Consider the following 15,979-nt stretch of genomic DNA (forward strand, 5'->3'; position numbering starts at 1 on the left):
CCCTGGGCTGTCCTCACAGAGACAGTGGCACATGGGACACCCGAGGACATGAAGGGGCTGGCAAGGTGGTGGCTTAGGGGGACTGGACTGACACCAGGGGTGAAGGAAAGCTGCTCACTGAGGCCATGGTATTTTATTAAGAAACATAGTACACAATAAAAAAAAAAAAAAAAAGAAAAAGTATAGATATTGAAATTTCTGCATTTCCAAACCTTTACCCTCAGTAGAAACGGGGTCCCAAGCACTTGGTTCCTCATCGCAGTGCTAACGGGGTCTGCGAGGGACCTGCCACTGTGAAGCAGCCATTTATTCTGCAATAAATACCCCAGCACTGTGCCTGGCACAGGGGAAAACAATCTGATAAAGGCGAGATTAAAGAAATAATCAGATTTGGCACCAAGAACCACCCCACAGGTGGTGGGTTGGGGTGGAAGGGGGGTACGGACAGGGAAGGCCCCAGCCAAGGTCTCCGGGGGACCTGCGCCCCACTCAGCTTAACTCCCGGGGTTTGCTATTTGCCTTCACAGTTGTCTGGAGAGGATTTAGCTCACGTTTCCGTGACCTCCTCCGCTCATCCCCACCGGATTTACAACGCCCTGTTTCCGATTTAGGATAAAGGGAACTGTTTAGAGCTGGTTACTGCAAACAAGAGGCAAACAGACCTCTAATCAAACCTAAACTGGTTCAATTAGTGCCACGCCACCTCCTCCACCGAGGAGAAACAACCCACATTTGTTTTAAGACCGCAACTTCTGCATCGGCGTCTCTGGGAAAGGAACCGGGATTCTCCCACCCGCAGAAGCACACAGGCGAGCGCTGGTGCGATCCCAAGCTCTCCCAAGCTCGCAGCAGAGGGGAAGTCAGGCTGGAGGTGTGGGCGGAGGGGAGCTGGGCTGCTCTGCCTCGATAAGAACGCAGCCATCGAAAGCAAAGGGGTTTGTTTAGCCTTTAACCTCTTCGAATCCTGCGCTGCTGGTGAAAGTGGCGCGAGGATGGCAAAGGCGTGGGTGAGAAAAGCCCTGACGCAGCAGAGTCCGGCCCAGACTCCAGTGGGAGGTTATTTACCCGCTTCAGAACAGCCCTACGCTGCCACAGCTGACTACGCACTGACCAGAAAACTGCTGGTCTTGGCTTAAAAAGCTCCAAATCCTTTCTGTGTAAGAGTAAAGGCTGCAGCAGGGTTTAAATTCTTTCTAAACGCTGGGCAGAGATCAAATTCTCCTCATCTTTGTTCAGACCCCGTACGCAAGTACTTCTAAAAATAAAATTAACGTGTGATTTCAGCCCCCCACAAGGCAAAGCAGTAAGAACACTGTCAGCTTTATTTGTTCCAACTCTATAAACCAAATTCAGTTACCGTGAGTGCCACGGACTTTTTTTTTCTTTTCCTCTTCTTCTGAAGGGGAAGTTTGTTTCCCAGCTGAAGGGACTTTTTGGCAAAACCGACCCTTTTCAGGAGAAGGATGGAAATAACTGAGAATCGCAGTGCTGTCAAAGGCACAATGCAGTGTTTATATACGCTACAGCTGCTGAGCTCTTCAAATTTACAAATAATAAGCACAAATTTCAGGCGAAATGTAAAAGCCAAAATTGACAGTGTCCCTTTACATCTGTAAATGCTTCTGGGTATTAGAAGAATCTGCCTGGATTTACTTTAATACTGCCTTGAACCCTCCGATGCAGATTTTTAGTTCAAACAGACCCAAACCATCAACGTTCTGGGGAACAAAAGAAAATAATGCATGCTTGCAGTCAGTGAGGAAACACTGAAGTAATCAACAGCCAGGACCCGAGTCTCTCCAAACATTTGTTCATAAAAAATAATTATTAAAGCCTTCTTCAAAACATCTTTTGGAAAAAGATAAAAAAGTCTTATTTATAAATATAGCTACACTGGTTATAAATAAATGCACTTAGATTCTCGAAATTCAGCAAGTCTCACGAAGCCTTTACAACAATTACATAAACCTTCCTCTCCTACCACTCGCTGGTGAACCCAACCAGTGAAACACTGTGAAACGTTGCTGAAGAGGGGATTTCGGCAGATCCCACCTTCCTTTCAGGTCCAACCACAAGGAACTGACTGATTTTAGTATGAAAAGCAGTTTCCTCTTGGGGTGAGAGATTCCTTTGGAGCCGTGACCTCACATTCATACCTTTATGAACTTGTTAGTCTGTATTACATCTCCAATGTCACGATATGGGCTGATCTATCAGCAAAGAAACATTAACAAAAGCAGTACCTGAACCAAGAGAAAAACGCATTATCCAGACATGATTGGAAATAACACAGAAAAATGCAATGCAAGGACCATGAAATCAAATTGTTACCTTGAATCCTGCCAATAGTTACAAAACTAGGGCAAAAAAACCCCCAACAAACCCTAAATCAGTAAACTACAGGCCAAAAGAGCTAGGGATTATCTGGCAGGAAGACATTCTCAGGGAGCAGCCCATCTGCTAGGGCCTCGGACCTGCAAGTCACTCCTTGCCCTTAAAACCTTTTCATGGCCGACAGCACAGCTTGCGTGATGGTATTTTTCTAAACTTCCCTTGATAATCTTTCACTATTGAGCTCCACGCAATTACTCGGGGTGCTTCCAATCAGTTCCCTGCTGTCTTGAAACCCACAATCCACCGTACTAAACGGATCCCTGCACTAAACGGGCCTGCAGAGAGTAAAAAAAAAACCACGAACATTTCAGTAACAAGATCAGCTGCTTCCTAAAAAAGGTTTTAGTATCTTTAAAAATAAAAACTGTTTAATAAAAAAAAGTGACATATATATCTCCAGAGACAACTTGACTCTCAAGCTGTCTTGCAGCAACCACCGTATGTATAGTTTTGCATATATAATCAGTTAACGCTACTGTTCAGCGCAGAAGTGTCAAGTAGAACATTTGACTAAATACCATAAAACTGAGGAGGAATTTTCTGCAATCCCTCTGGGTAGTTAAGGGGTCTGACAAAGACCTTCCCCAAATTGTTCCTGAAACACAGAGTGTGAAGCATGGTATTCCCTGATAGCGTGAAATGCTCCATCCGACAGACATTCAGCCCAGCCTTTGCTCTTGCATTGAAGGTTGCCTCGATCAAAGAGATTCATGGTTTTGCAAGAAAAAGAACATAATTTGCTCTCTGGCTGAAAGGGGAAATCCCCTCCACACCTCTGAAGATTTTAAAGCAACACCCCAAGAGATGACTTTTTCTGAAGGTCCCGATCCAGTCACTTGACTTCGCCAAAGGGAGCAAACACCTCAGGTTATTGCAGAAAGTCTGTTTTCAGTGCTGTAACTTCCAGGCAGCTGAGCACTAATACCAGCTGCTTTGGCAATGAGGTATTTCTTTTCCACTCCCCAACAATGCAGGTATTGACATCACCAAATAAGCCGTTACGTCACTCACTGGCTAAGATTTTGTTAAAAAGCTTCCAATCTCTCAAGGTCAAGCTTTAAAAGCACCTTTTGGCACCACGCTGAAAGCAGAGTTACATTGCAAGTGGCTGGAGAAGCTTCTACCCCCAGCAACGGGGTGGCTTTGACAACAGCCCTCTGCTCCAACACCACTTGCCAACAGCACCTTATTTAACACAAAAAAAAAAAAAAAAAAAAAAAAGGTCATTTTCCCATACAAAACCCAGTCAATCACCAAGGATTAGGAGGTTACAGTCTCCACAGTTGTATCGGTTGGCTGATCTGTTTCTAGCATGGCCAGAACGGATTCCTTGATGTCCTCCGAGGTTACCACAAGCGGGTCAACCTCGGTGACCTCTTCGAGCACCGTCACCTCCACTCCATTGGGCTGCTGCCTCACCATGGCTGCCAGCTTCAGCCGGTACTCCTCCGCCTCTTGCTCTTTCTTCATGAGCTGGCTGCGATATTCCTGAGCCTTCCGGTTCGCCTCTTGCAACTGCTGCTGTAGCACTTCCCTTTCAACACTGTCCTACAGAAAACAAAGTTGAGAGAGCCCACGATGGAGGCCCAACCTGCGACATGAAGGCAACGGGGTGTGCAAGCACTCCAACAGTTACGAGTCATAAAAGCAAAATGCTCTTAGGCAGCACTAGAAATGTGCTTGGGTCAAGTTCTGTTCAACTGGTTTGCTTGTCACACATTACCAGAGGCAACCGGGACATGGGGAGGCACAAACTGGCTGGTAGGTGTCCCCACAGCATGCAGGGAGGTGGGCTGGGAAGTTATGCATGATCTCACCGTCATGAATTTCAAAGGTTGGAAGCAGGTGTAACCAAGATGCAAGAAAAATAAAGAGCTATTAGTGCTGAAAAGTTGAGAGGCAATCAAGAACGTTCTTCCTCCCCAACAGAGAGTGATGGGAGAGTCATTCCTGCTGCTTCGTGAAGAGCTGAGGCTTGGCTTACACCCAGCCTGTATGCTCTGCTTCTACAGGAAATCCTAAATCATCTCAGTAAAAGACCACAACTAATCTAAAAACCCTGAGCTACACCTTCAGCACAGGCAAAACAGCCACAAGTGATTTAGCTGGCTCTTTTCCTCCTACCGATATCCAACTGAGCACCGCTCCTTTCAACCTCTCGCCTGTTCACTGCTAACACAGGACCATGCGTGGGAAGAGCAGGGAACCTCTGAGCAGAGTTTGTTACAGAGACATCCCCAGACTCAGCCGAGCAGGGCGCAGCTCATTTCTATTCTGAGATGGCTTTGGCAGACCAGGAGCCCGACATCCTCAGCACGGCAGAGAAACATGCAGGAGACAACAGCAATCGAAGTTACAAGCTGCAGTATCTACCTTGTCTTCCTTTGAGTCATCTGTATTTTGTTCCACTTTTTGCTTCTTAGCCAGTGGCTTTTCTTCGTCTTCTGCGTCACCTTTGTCTTCAAGAACAGTCTCTTCTGCAACCTGACCAGCAGGTACAGTTAAAACTGAAAAATTAAAAGGTGACAAATTATACAGTGCGAGACGTGCTTTTGCACAGATGTTTCCTAAAAGACTTCTCTGAAGTCAGTGCATCAGCGTGGTTCTGGAGAAAAAGAGGAGACCTGCTGATCAGCAATGCTGAAGTCTTCCCAGAGAGGAGAGAAACTCTGGACCGGGCTTCCAGTTTTCTCTACTCAGGCCTCTGAAATACCTGAATATTTCACCACAACAGGGCTGACAGAAACTGAAATCAAAGATTTCCATCTCAGAGAACAAGGTAAAAACTACCAATCCAATGCCTCAGTAATGCAGTTAATAGCTGGGACTGACTAAGCAAGAGGAATAGAAAGCTCTTCTCGAAAATTCCCAGTACACAGTCCCACTGGCTAAGCTCTGAATCAGCTTTAAGCGCATGCAAGAGCTGCAAATACTCCAGAGAACAAACACACTTTAAATCTGCAAACATGGGTTTTCACTTTGGGAAGCCAGTAGCAAGAATTCGTCCAGCCAAGGAGAAAGGCACCACGTGAGCTACTGAAGGTAGCACTACCTGAACAGTTCTCCCTTTGTCTTCCTTAGACTCAGAACAGGTTACAAGCCAGGGATTATTTGTAGTAATTTGGCAAATAATTCTGAATAATTAACAGCTTTAGAAAATTGCTTTTCACTCATGAAGTCTGTAAACAGACACAACTGATGTAACCCATCTCACATTGTAGCACTGTATGCATGTTACAGGAGAGCTGCTCTGCTTCCTAATCCTCTTTTTCTGCACCAACATTAATCCAAATAACCGAGTATCCCTAGGACATGCTAAAAGAATTGTCGGTAGTGGACAAGGCTGATGAATTACATCCCTTAAGGAAACAAAAATTCACTGTAAGAGCACTCTGGAGCTCTGCAGTGCTTTACTGAACACGATTTACATTTGCCTTGTAAAATTGATAAGATTATATCACCCTAGGCAATATAACCAGAGTTATGGGAAGAAAAGGTATATTTAAGCTGATATTAATGGCCTAATACTATGTTTTACAAGAACAATGGAGTGATTGCTAAAGGTAACAGGTTGCAGTTTCATCAGCTGTGTGATTTACTCCCAGACCAGGAAGTTTGCCACAAGATAAAGGAATTGTCTTTGCCCAGCTGCCAAAGAGAACGGCTAACTCGGCACTTCTCCTCCTGCAACATTGTACTAAAGGTGTTTGGTCTTAATGCAAAGACCAAAATATTAAAGCATAGCAGTGTGAATGTGTACTAAGCTACAAATAAGTTGCTGGCAAACTTTACCACTGACGTAAGTCTCACAGACATTTTAACCCCTCCTGGGGCCCAGCAGTCAGGCACGATCTGTTACATCACAGCACCAACAAGCCACATCACACCAGCCGCCAGCCTTGCGGGGCTCGACAGGGTTCACAGACAGCAGTTTCTTTTTCTCTTTTTGAAGTTAATCCTCAGCGCTGCCTTCCGAGTTCAGCTCCTTCTTACCTTGCTGTCCATCTTGCATGGTTAGGATGAAGGGCTGGCTGAGGCCACTGGTGGGGATGGCCGTTTGCAGGCTGCTCAGAGGAACCCCCTCTGTTACAATGGCGATGACGCGCTGCCCTCCGCTGCCAACCACTTGTTGTATGGCAGAATCGACAGAATTTGCTTCCGCTACTTCCTCCGTCTTACCTTGAGAAATAAAGTAAGTGCCAAAAAAAAGTCAGCGTTTCCTTCTCTCTTCCTTGAATAGAAACTGAAGTCTAGTGAAAAAGCTCAAGCACGCAGCTTGAGACTCCTGGGATGCCCGCTTATGAAAAAAAAATAAAATAAATAAATAAAAAAAAATTCGGGAAATACAGTAAGTCTTAGTAGGGGAAAAGAAAATAAAATCCACTACACTTTAGCAAAACAAGTCTTCTAGAGTAAACCCAGCATTTTTTGTGTTAATTAATAAGTACTAGCATCCAAGTATATTAAACTAAAAGGCCTGGAGCTGGAGGCAGCTGTTAAGCAGACCTGGCTCTGCAAAGCTTCCTTCCACAACCCTTCCCCCAGCTCTAATGAAGACAAACCACACACAAAAAAACTCTTCATGCCTCAAGAGCCCTGTCTGCACGAGCATGGCCAAACAACCATGAGGAGGCTATTTGGTTTGGCTGGATGACCACGGACTGGTTCAACTCCCTAGAACACTTCTTGTGTAACTTAATGGCTTGCACAAATAATCAGGATTGCAAACCCTCAGCTGCATCCTGCTCCCAGCATATGCTGCAAGCGCAGGAAACAGAGGGGATCTGACCTGTTATGTGCACTCTGGGTGCCAAAGAGGAAAACACTCAAGCACTGCAGGTCAAGGAATCAGTGGTGTGGCACCAGCAGCTTAAAGAAGTTAAATTGCTCATCTCTAAGATTCTAGGAAAACATTTAGCTTTGGGGAAACTAAATGAATTCCAAGGTGAAAGGATTATATAAACTTTAACTTTATCAAATTTCTAAATCTGAAGTTAATTAAAGGTCAAACATTACACTCCACAAACATACCATGAAAGATCATAAAAAAACCCAAACACAAAAAACGCCCAAACCTTTCCATAAGAAAAAGTTACCAGATCCTCAAGAGACTCAAAACATTTTTTTGACTACCAACATTTTACAGCAAACTGGGGACAGAAAGCATTTCAGACAATTTCCTTCTTAAAAATATTTATCTACATTTATATATTAAAGTAAACTCATGTTCTGGAGTGGTTTTTTTTGTTGTTGGGGTTGGGTTTTTTTCTTTTTTATATAACTGTGAAAGCACATCAAGAGCAACGTATTGTGATGTCAGGGTCAGACATGCTGGTTAATAAAAATTAAGTTACTTCTATTGGTAACCGTTGCTGTTTTTTTCATTAAGTTTGAACTGGGATTAAATAAATAAACAAAATGAACCCACAGCTTCACAAATATTTATTGTCATCTTTTCTTTACCCTGAAACGCAAATTCACTTCCACATCTTAAATCTCCTCCACTTTCCTGGCAAGATACTCGCTAGAACTACACAAATTTGAATCAGCATCTGACCCATTTCCCCTACCTGTGTCTCTGTTTGAGTTGGAAAGTGGTGCTGATACTTCAGCAAGGGCTGCAAGTGTGGCAAGCACAGAGGTTGTCGAATTGGAAAACTGCACTGTAGAGACATGCGAGTCACCTGCTTGAGAAAGATGAGGGCAAACTGAAGGATTGTCAGGATCTGCCCTATCTAAACAGCGAATAAAGCAGTCAGAATGCAACAATTTTGTCATCTAAAGATCAAGACATCAGGTATGAAGAATTTTCTGGGCTCCCACTGGTCAATGGAGAAAGGGAGGTGGTACATATCATTTTTCATGAGAGGTGCCCCTCCTACTGCTAACTGTAAAAGGGGCTTTGATACTACTTTAGGACAGACTGTACCCACTCTGCATATTTTATGATAATTTTAATCAAATTTAAAGCAAGAATTTAATTAAGTTTTTTCCGAATTATGTAACAAAAACCAGCAAATGTGAACTGACTTGCTTCAGCTTTATTGTAAGAACTACAGAAAGGCAGGCTGTCTACCGGGCTAGTTGGCATGCCGAGCTTTGATCTGGAGACACAGACAGCCTTTCGAGACGCAGCTGCGCTGCCTGATCACACTCACAGACATGCTGGAGTCTGATTGCTGTAACGTTGCACAGAGCGGTTGCTATGCACGTAATTACTTGGCTTCGCATTGTACTGCAACTTTCAAAATTGCAAAACCTAAAGAATATATTAAACATGTTGGCTATTATGAGTATATTACAGCACCCAGGTCCTCCCTCATTTGGGAAAGTACAGTCTTCAGAATTACTTCATGGACCAAGCGTTTCAGCACAAGTCAGTTAACAGAGACTTTTGCTCAAACGCAGAAATTGGCTACGTGTATCACTTTATTTCAATGTACTGGGCATGCAGGTCCTTTCTTCCTCCCTTCTCAGGTTCAGTAACGGAAAGACCACAGTCACTGCAATGGTGTATTGATTTGAATGAGATAAACAAGTCTTCTCCGTTCCAAAAAACAATGTTTCTTCCTCCAATTGACCATAGTAATTCCTATTCAAAGGCAGACTTAGTAAGAATGGAACAGGAAATTAACTAAACGGGCGCAAACTCAGTGCATATAACCCACAATTCCTCTCAAAAAAAAAAAAAAAAAAAGAGATCCTGTACCTCATTGCCAGCGTAGATAAATAGATTATAAGCACACAAAGGGAAGTTCATCTAAAGTTCCCCTGCCTTAACCCCTGCAATCTATTTTCTCTCTTTCTCACTGGCTCCTGACTTTACAAAGGTTATCAAGGGACTTATTTTCAAAGAACGATACTTTCACAAAGCCGTAGACTAGGCACATGAAAATGCCACAGGCCTAGTGACTGTTTTCAGCAGCTCTGTAACCAGATTTCCTCAGACCAGCTAAAGATATTTGTTCCCATTTAAAAACCTTTTCAATAACAGAAGACATAGTGAATTTTAAGAGGGGTAAGAAAAATTATTAGTCATAAGAGTTAAAGAAGAGATTTTTGTTGTAACGAAGGTGCAGTCGCTGATGCCCTCTTGTGGGAAATGAGCAAAAAACGTCCTGACATGGCCTAGAGCAGGAGACACTGCCTATTTTCACACTGACCAGCTACTGCCAATGCTTGAAGTGTCATGGGGGGAAAAACCCACGGTATTTTAGTCCAGTCACATGTGGACAATAAGCCATTGTCGTGTTGTGGCACTGAAAAAGGCAATTACATTGCAGGATAGACAAGGAGAGGTGCAGTGAGAGACGGGGATTTACAAGGCCAGTGCCAAGAGCTCATCTGGAATGCTGCCTGCAGCCACTCACCCACGTACCGTGGATGGATTCAAGGGACTCGGGGCGACCGGCTTGCTTAGCCCAGCGAAACAAAGGCAGAGAGGGGACAGGATTGATTTCCACATCAAAGGGATGGAGGCGATGGAAAAAGAAGAATGATTTCAACTAAAGGGCTGTATTTGCACCAGAACGTCTAAACAGGCTGTGAATGTGTTTAAGCTGGAAATCAGAAGTTTTCTAACAGCTTTTCAGCATGGCATTGGCCTCTGTGACTCCTACCTGGCTTCCAGGCAAAGCCAGATCCATCTGCAGAGAGTGACACTGATCACGGCCAGAGTGTCATCCAGGATACAAAAATCCCAAGTTTTATGCCCCTTTGAGTTTGTGGAATATCCTTGACTGAAGATGTTCTGCGCCAGCCACGCTGCATTTTCCTCATGGGTGGAAGAAGAATGCTTTGGGTCATTTCTCCCCTTCTAAATTAGGGTTTGTCAGTGCCTCAAAGCTGCGAGCAGCCCTGAAAGCTTTGAGAGCAAGTATGGAGTGTTGCTGAAGTCACTGTGGCCCGGCATAAGCAGAGAAGCCTGGGTGGGACTGCAGAACATCAGTATCTGGGATTTTAAAAGCACTCTCTAGCCGATAAGCAAACATTCACGCATGTGAACAGTCCCACTAATGAAAGAATTACTCACATGCAGAAGTGTTTGCAGGATGAGGCCAAATAGCTTCACAAAACTTGTACTTAGTAGCCTCCTTCAGACTGAAAAGAAACAATGGTTTGGATTTCCCCAAATACAGAAAATTCACTTCAAGAGTTATGAAAATTGGAATTACACAAAGAATTCGCCCTCAGCCTTAAGTTAAAAGAGTTTTCCCCATGAAAATAAGGCTCACAGAACAATGAGGAACCTAATTATTTCCATCTAATAAGTGGGACAGAAGAAATAAGGAGTAATCTACATATCCAATAGACCTGCTTATTCTGCAGTTTCCTTACTCAACATTTATATATAGCAAAACATTCACTCAACTCTTGTAGCCAGTAAAGAACAAAGCAAACTGTTCCCCAACCGCTCTGCAGTGCTCAGGATTTGGCACAGGCAATAACTCTCATTATTCTTCTGTTGCAAACAGCCAAATCCATTTTCTCAAGCTCTGTTGCTTGTAACAGACCTGGAGCAGCCCCACAGCTGAGCTCAGCAGAGCTTTGCCACTCACAGTGGAACCACCTTTATTTACATCAGCTAGAAAACTGCTTTGTTACCTTTGACAGCAAAAATATTCTGGGGCAGGAAGCAGTAGTTGGGTGTGTTTGGCTACATTTCATCACTTTTCCTCTACTAAATGATCATCTGCCCTCTACTGGTAAGCAGTCTTAGGAGATTTTTTCAAGACTTTGCCATTCAAGGTCACTTAAAACCTTACCTGAGGTTGTTTTGGTGTTTGCTGAAGAGATGAGACTAGTCAGATTTAGAACTTCCCCTGGCGTAAGAATAAATGGTGAGGTGAGAGTCACAGTGTTGGTGATGGGATTTGTTCTCTCTGGATGAGTATTAACCTGGTTCTGCATTGCTTCCTAGGAAAGAGTGTGGTTGGGCATACATTCGTCATGCTTTCTATGGTAAGCAATGGTATTTAGCATCCTTGAAACATCTGAGAGACAGGTTATTTCTCTCTGCAATATATCAGGGACACCAGTGCAAAAGCTGTGACAAAACTGCCACCTAAACTTGGCAACTTACACTACGACCGCACAAGATCTGTGGCAGTAAACCCTATCACTCACTGAGTCCTAATAGGCACGGACTAATTGATGTAGAAATAAAACAAACCTCATCCACCTCCATATTTCTGGTTCTCTCTGCAAACAGAGAACAATCCGATCAGACACAACAAGATCCCTCTCACTCTAGCGCAGATACAGTTGTGGGCCAGAGAACCACCAACAAGTTTCTCCCTCCTCAACCTACCTGTAGCATTACCAGAGTCTCTGGATTGTTCTTGTCCAAAGCAATATCAAAAGCCGATTTATCAAACTTGCTGAAAGCATGGACATCAGCTCCGTATTTGAGGAGCAGCTCTACGACGTCTCGGTGGTTGTGCTCTGTTGCCCAGTGCAAAGCAGTCATTTTCAGCATATCCTTGGCATTTACATCAGCCCCATTCTGAAAGAAATAAGCATTACTTGCGTGTGCGCTGTCTCCTCTCAATGTCGTAAAGGTAGTGCGTGCACTAGCATTTGAACAGGGACATCAACACTGAACTCCAAGGGTGATTTAGACCAGCCTTAAAGTGATAACTAATTTGCTATACTTACCCTAATTAGCAGTTCTACAATATGAGTGTGTCCATCAGCTGCAGCCATATGTAGTGGTGTCCGGTCCACTTTTGTTCGGGCATCTCTGCTAACACCAGCTCGAAGCAGCACTTCTGCTGTTGAATAGTGGCCGTACTGGGCAGCGAGGTGAAGAGGCGACGTCCCAAGCTGTGTGTTAATTTAGAAGAGTTACTGTCTGTTCACAGCAAGAGAGGACAGGCACAGTTATCACCACGCGTATATCCAGCAGTAATTAAAATGACAAAGCTTCTGGAATAAATTAATTTTTTTTCTCCACTTAGAAATAGGGGGCTGCACATCCAATAATTTTCCCAGCAAATCTCAAATTTTCTAGGGATCTTTACATTATCTGGTAACTTGAAGATCAAACATGCTTTTAGTTTCTCCACTGTGCCACCCCTTCATCACTGAGCCTCTTTTCCAAACCACAGCAGGACACCTCTGCCATTTCAATATCATGACAGATAATCTCACCACTGGTCAGAAAAGGGCAGTATTACAATATTACTAGGCTCTGCTACCTCTCAATACAGTTAATTCCTTCATCTTGCAAAGTTATGAATGAACACACTAGTAAGTTAGGAAATGATGACAACTGGTGATGGAAAATGGCTACCAATGACTTGTTTGTTCCTTGTTTATCCAACTGTTATTCTTCAGTTTCATTACAGCTTTTATTTCCTTTCCAACTCAGGATGGGCTGGTTTGTTTTCAGGGTTTTAAGGAAACAAAAAAAACACCCCAAAGATGAGTTTCTTGACTGAGAAAATTTAAACAATTAAATAAAGCATTCTTAAAAGAACTTCCTATTACTGACAGGTTTAACAGTTCTTCTAATTTGACTTGACTCATCATTTATCTCAGCTGTTGGGAACTGAACATCTTAAAGCATCAAACCCTACATACACTGCTGGCCGGGGCAGCATGGCACTTGTGATTTAGCTCTCATGCACTAGGCAGAGATCAATCTTTACACAAACATCAACTCACCTTTGCCTGAGGAAAGTCTTGGTTTTTAAAGTGCTTTATCTGGAATCTGCTCTGCCACAGAAATCCAGAGAGGTATTTTCTGTCAATCCACACTCTGGTTTTACTGCTCCAATTTCCATTTGTATCCTTTAGGTTCAGCCCTAAAGAGTGCACAGGCAACCCATTTCGCACAAAACCAACGTCTATCGCCCCGACGTACCCAGTCAGTGGTGAAGGGAGCACCGCTGGCCATCAGCTTTCGCACTTCGTCATCTTCGCCTTTGCGAGCTGCTTCTAGCAATCTCTTCCCTAGGTCCACTAAGGACATCTTCATACATGGGAACAAGTATTTGCCAAAAGCTGCTTTAAAAGCAAGAAAGAGAAAACAAACAGACAAAAAGCAGTGAGGCAGAGACATTTTAAAAGTGCTATACAACTACAGCCCATCTGAACACACCATCTTCCCATACAGAACTAGACCCAACACGATCAATAAACAGGCATAAATATTTATCATATTTTTCAGTTCCATGCCCTGAAACATCAAGAGAAGGCAGCACATGGGTTCAGCAAACAGGTCAGATACCACAAGCCTCCAGAGCTCCTGCAAAATCCTGCTTACCTCAACAGCGCCTTGCACGGACACAAAGACTTGCCCATGTGGATCCAGTTCCAAGAGCAGAACCTGTAAATGCAACGGCAAAGCTGTTCACAACATAATTTTGATCTTTAAAGCACTTTAAGAACATAATTTAATCTCTGAGACACTCTCTCTGACCCCAGCTCTAGCAACTAAGCATGTGGGGAACTATCCCTGTTCTTTGCTGGTAGAGGATAAAACAAACCTTGGTAACTTCAGTGTCTTGTTCAAGGTCATAAAAGGAGCAGAACCCAAAAGCTGTGCTCAACGTACTAGACAACAGTGTCTCTATTCCAAGCTACACAAAGAATAGCATAATTACGGCAATAGTGAACTATAGCATTTTTCTCAACGATAGGGTTACGCTGGTAGGCCAGTCCTATCAAAGCCTGACTTCAAGTCTATCCATTAACTCATGTAGAATGTTCAGTAAGTGGCTACAAACAAACGTCTGTGCAAATGGGCACTGTGCCACCCAGCAGAACAGTGACTCCAACAGCACTGAGGCCCTCGACTGATTTTTTTCCTTCAATTACAGTTCTATGAAATAGTTGGAAAGCTCTATTTCCTTCTTATTCTTTCGAGAGAAACATCCCACCCTCTCCTCAGTGACCAACAGAACCGGCTATGAGTAGCACAAGCCCTTTAAAGTAAAGCCAAACAGCAAACCTCAGCAGGACACACTGCCCACACCATCTCCCTCCACAAACACATCTCACTTTATAAAACTATTCTGCACATGTAGCTTTTTCCAAGCATGCAGTTAGTTATGTGCAACACCTGAAGCTTGGAAGTCAAGAGCCCAGAGCAGTTACTCAAGAGTTTACGCTGCAATCAGGACCTTTGATGCATTTACAATGCCTGTGTGTGACTACCACAACCCCTCTGCCCTTCAGGACTTTCCACTTTGGGTTTTTTTTCCCCTTTCTCACTTCTTGTAGGAAAGAGAATATTTCTTAAATGTTCACCCTTATCGCCCATGTTGAAAACACTTGCATGTTTTCTGGGCATGAGTAGTTGCACTGAACTCTGCGTTCACAAAGTTAACCACCAGCTTACATATTTGCAAGACTGGAGTTCACCACTCCGTGTGCGTTTGCAAAAGAAAGGAGAAGCTGGGCCATTAACAAAAAACATTAGTTTCTCTGCTCATATTAAACTGAACCTTTGACACTTATTATTTGGAGGCCTCTCCTTGCATTCCTGCTCTCCTCCCAGCTGCACACTTTCAGGGAGGATTTAAGTCTGAGGCTCCTTTTTTTTTCTTTTTTTTTTTAAGTTATTTACAGCATTCGCAGCTTGGATTACTATTGACAAACTCCTCCACCTCCCCTTCGCCGCATTTCAGAAGTAAAAGCGAAGAGCACGCTTCTCAAAAACCCAACCCCCCCCCATGAGCAGCCGGTGGGGTGCCAGCTCTGCAGACATGCCTCAAGACACCGCCACCCCCACCCCAAAAAAACCCTCCCGAGCCCCCCTCCTTGTAGCATACAGGAGCCCATTTCCCCTCCCCGGCCGAGGACCCCCCCACGGCTCCCCCGGGGCAGGGACCCTCCTTCCCGCGCCAGGACTCGCCTCAGGGACACCCCCCCCTTGCTCCCTCCCCCGTGCCGCCCCCCTACTGACACCCAACGGGACCCCCAAACCAGCCTGCTCCCATCCCCTCCAAATCGGCCCCCGGCACTGCTCCCTCACAGGGGTCCCCCCCCCTCCTCAGACCCTCAAGACCGCCCGTCACGGGGGTTCCCCTTCACCCCCCCAACCCCTTCCCACTCCCCGACCCCACTCACGCGGCGGCTCGGGCCCCCCCCCCCAGATCACGCCGCTGTTCCCGGCGCGCGGCACCGCCCCCGCCGCTCTCGCCCGCCCCCGCCCCCGCCCCCCGCTTCGCGGCTGTTCCCGCCCCTCCCGCCGCGGCCACACAAAATGGCCGACCCGGAAGCAACTCCGGGAGGCGGCCGCGGAAGGATACTACTTCGACAACAAAAGAGTCCCTCGCCGCTGTCGGCGGAGGAAAGGTGGCTTAGATTTCCCCACACTCGGTCGCAGAGGGCACGGGGCGGCATTAGGGAATTTCTCCTTCTTTTCCCCAGCTCTCTGCCCGCCCAGGGGCCTGGAGGAGGGCGGCGAGCAACGGGGGAGTCCTAAAAAGGGAGTATTTTCTCTAGCGGAAGGATAGACCAAGAGACGAGTGGCACTTGGGTCCTATGCGTGTGATGCGCCCCTGCAGTTAGTTCCGGCAGAGGCGTTTAGGCGCCAACTATAAAAGGGCGGTGGCATCTCCCTGAGGCAGGGTGG

The 15,979-nt window shown here is 45.1% G+C and overlaps 1 protein-coding gene across 6 annotated transcripts; it reads right to left on the reverse strand.

Annotated features, from left to right (window-relative positions):
* Window positions 1-11: 11 nt before the first annotated feature.
* Window positions 12-15,537, reverse strand: GABPB2 (GA binding protein transcription factor subunit beta 2). 6 transcript variants are annotated; one of them, XM_075040722.1, is made up of 10 exons: window positions 15,472-15,537; window positions 13,664-13,726; window positions 13,262-13,401; window positions 12,052-12,219; window positions 11,705-11,899; window positions 11,160-11,310; window positions 7,965-8,078; window positions 6,388-6,573; window positions 4,768-4,901; window positions 12-3,942 (listed from the first exon to the last, which is right to left on the reverse strand). In XM_075040722.1, the coding sequence occupies exons 3-10, from the start codon at window positions 13,373-13,375 to the stop codon at window positions 3,655-3,657; spliced, it is 1,350 nt and encodes a 449-aa protein (XP_074896823.1). In that variant the 5' UTR covers window positions 13,376-13,401; window positions 13,664-13,726; window positions 15,472-15,537; the 3' UTR covers window positions 12-3,654. The 6 variants fall into 6 exon arrangements, with proteins under 6 accessions (XP_074896823.1, XP_074896818.1, XP_074896822.1 ...); XM_075040717.1 differs by having other exon boundaries at window positions 7,965-8,081; XM_075040721.1 differs by having other exon boundaries at window positions 7,965-8,081; window positions 13,262-13,404; window positions 15,472-15,534.
* Between the last annotated feature and the right edge of the window lie 442 nt (window positions 15,538-15,979).

This window comes from Buteo buteo, chromosome 11 (assembly GCF_964188355.1).
Source record: "Buteo buteo chromosome 11, bButBut1.hap1.1, whole genome shotgun sequence".
NCBI lineage: Eukaryota > Metazoa > Chordata > Aves > Accipitriformes > Accipitridae > Buteo > Buteo buteo.

Coding starts and splice junctions, on each gene's coding strand:
- GABPB2 (XM_075040717.1), bottom strand. CDS start 13,375: ATGAAGATGTCCTTAGTGGACCTAGGGAAGAGATTGCTAGAAGCAGCT. Junction 11,900..12,051: donor TTGTAGAACTGCTAATTAGG/GTAAGTATAGCA, acceptor TATTTCTTTCAG/AATGGGGCTGATGTAAATGC. Junction 3,943..4,767: donor ATGACTCAAAGGAAGACAAG/GTAGATACTGCA, acceptor TGTTTTCTGTAG/GACAGTGTTGAAAGGGAAGT.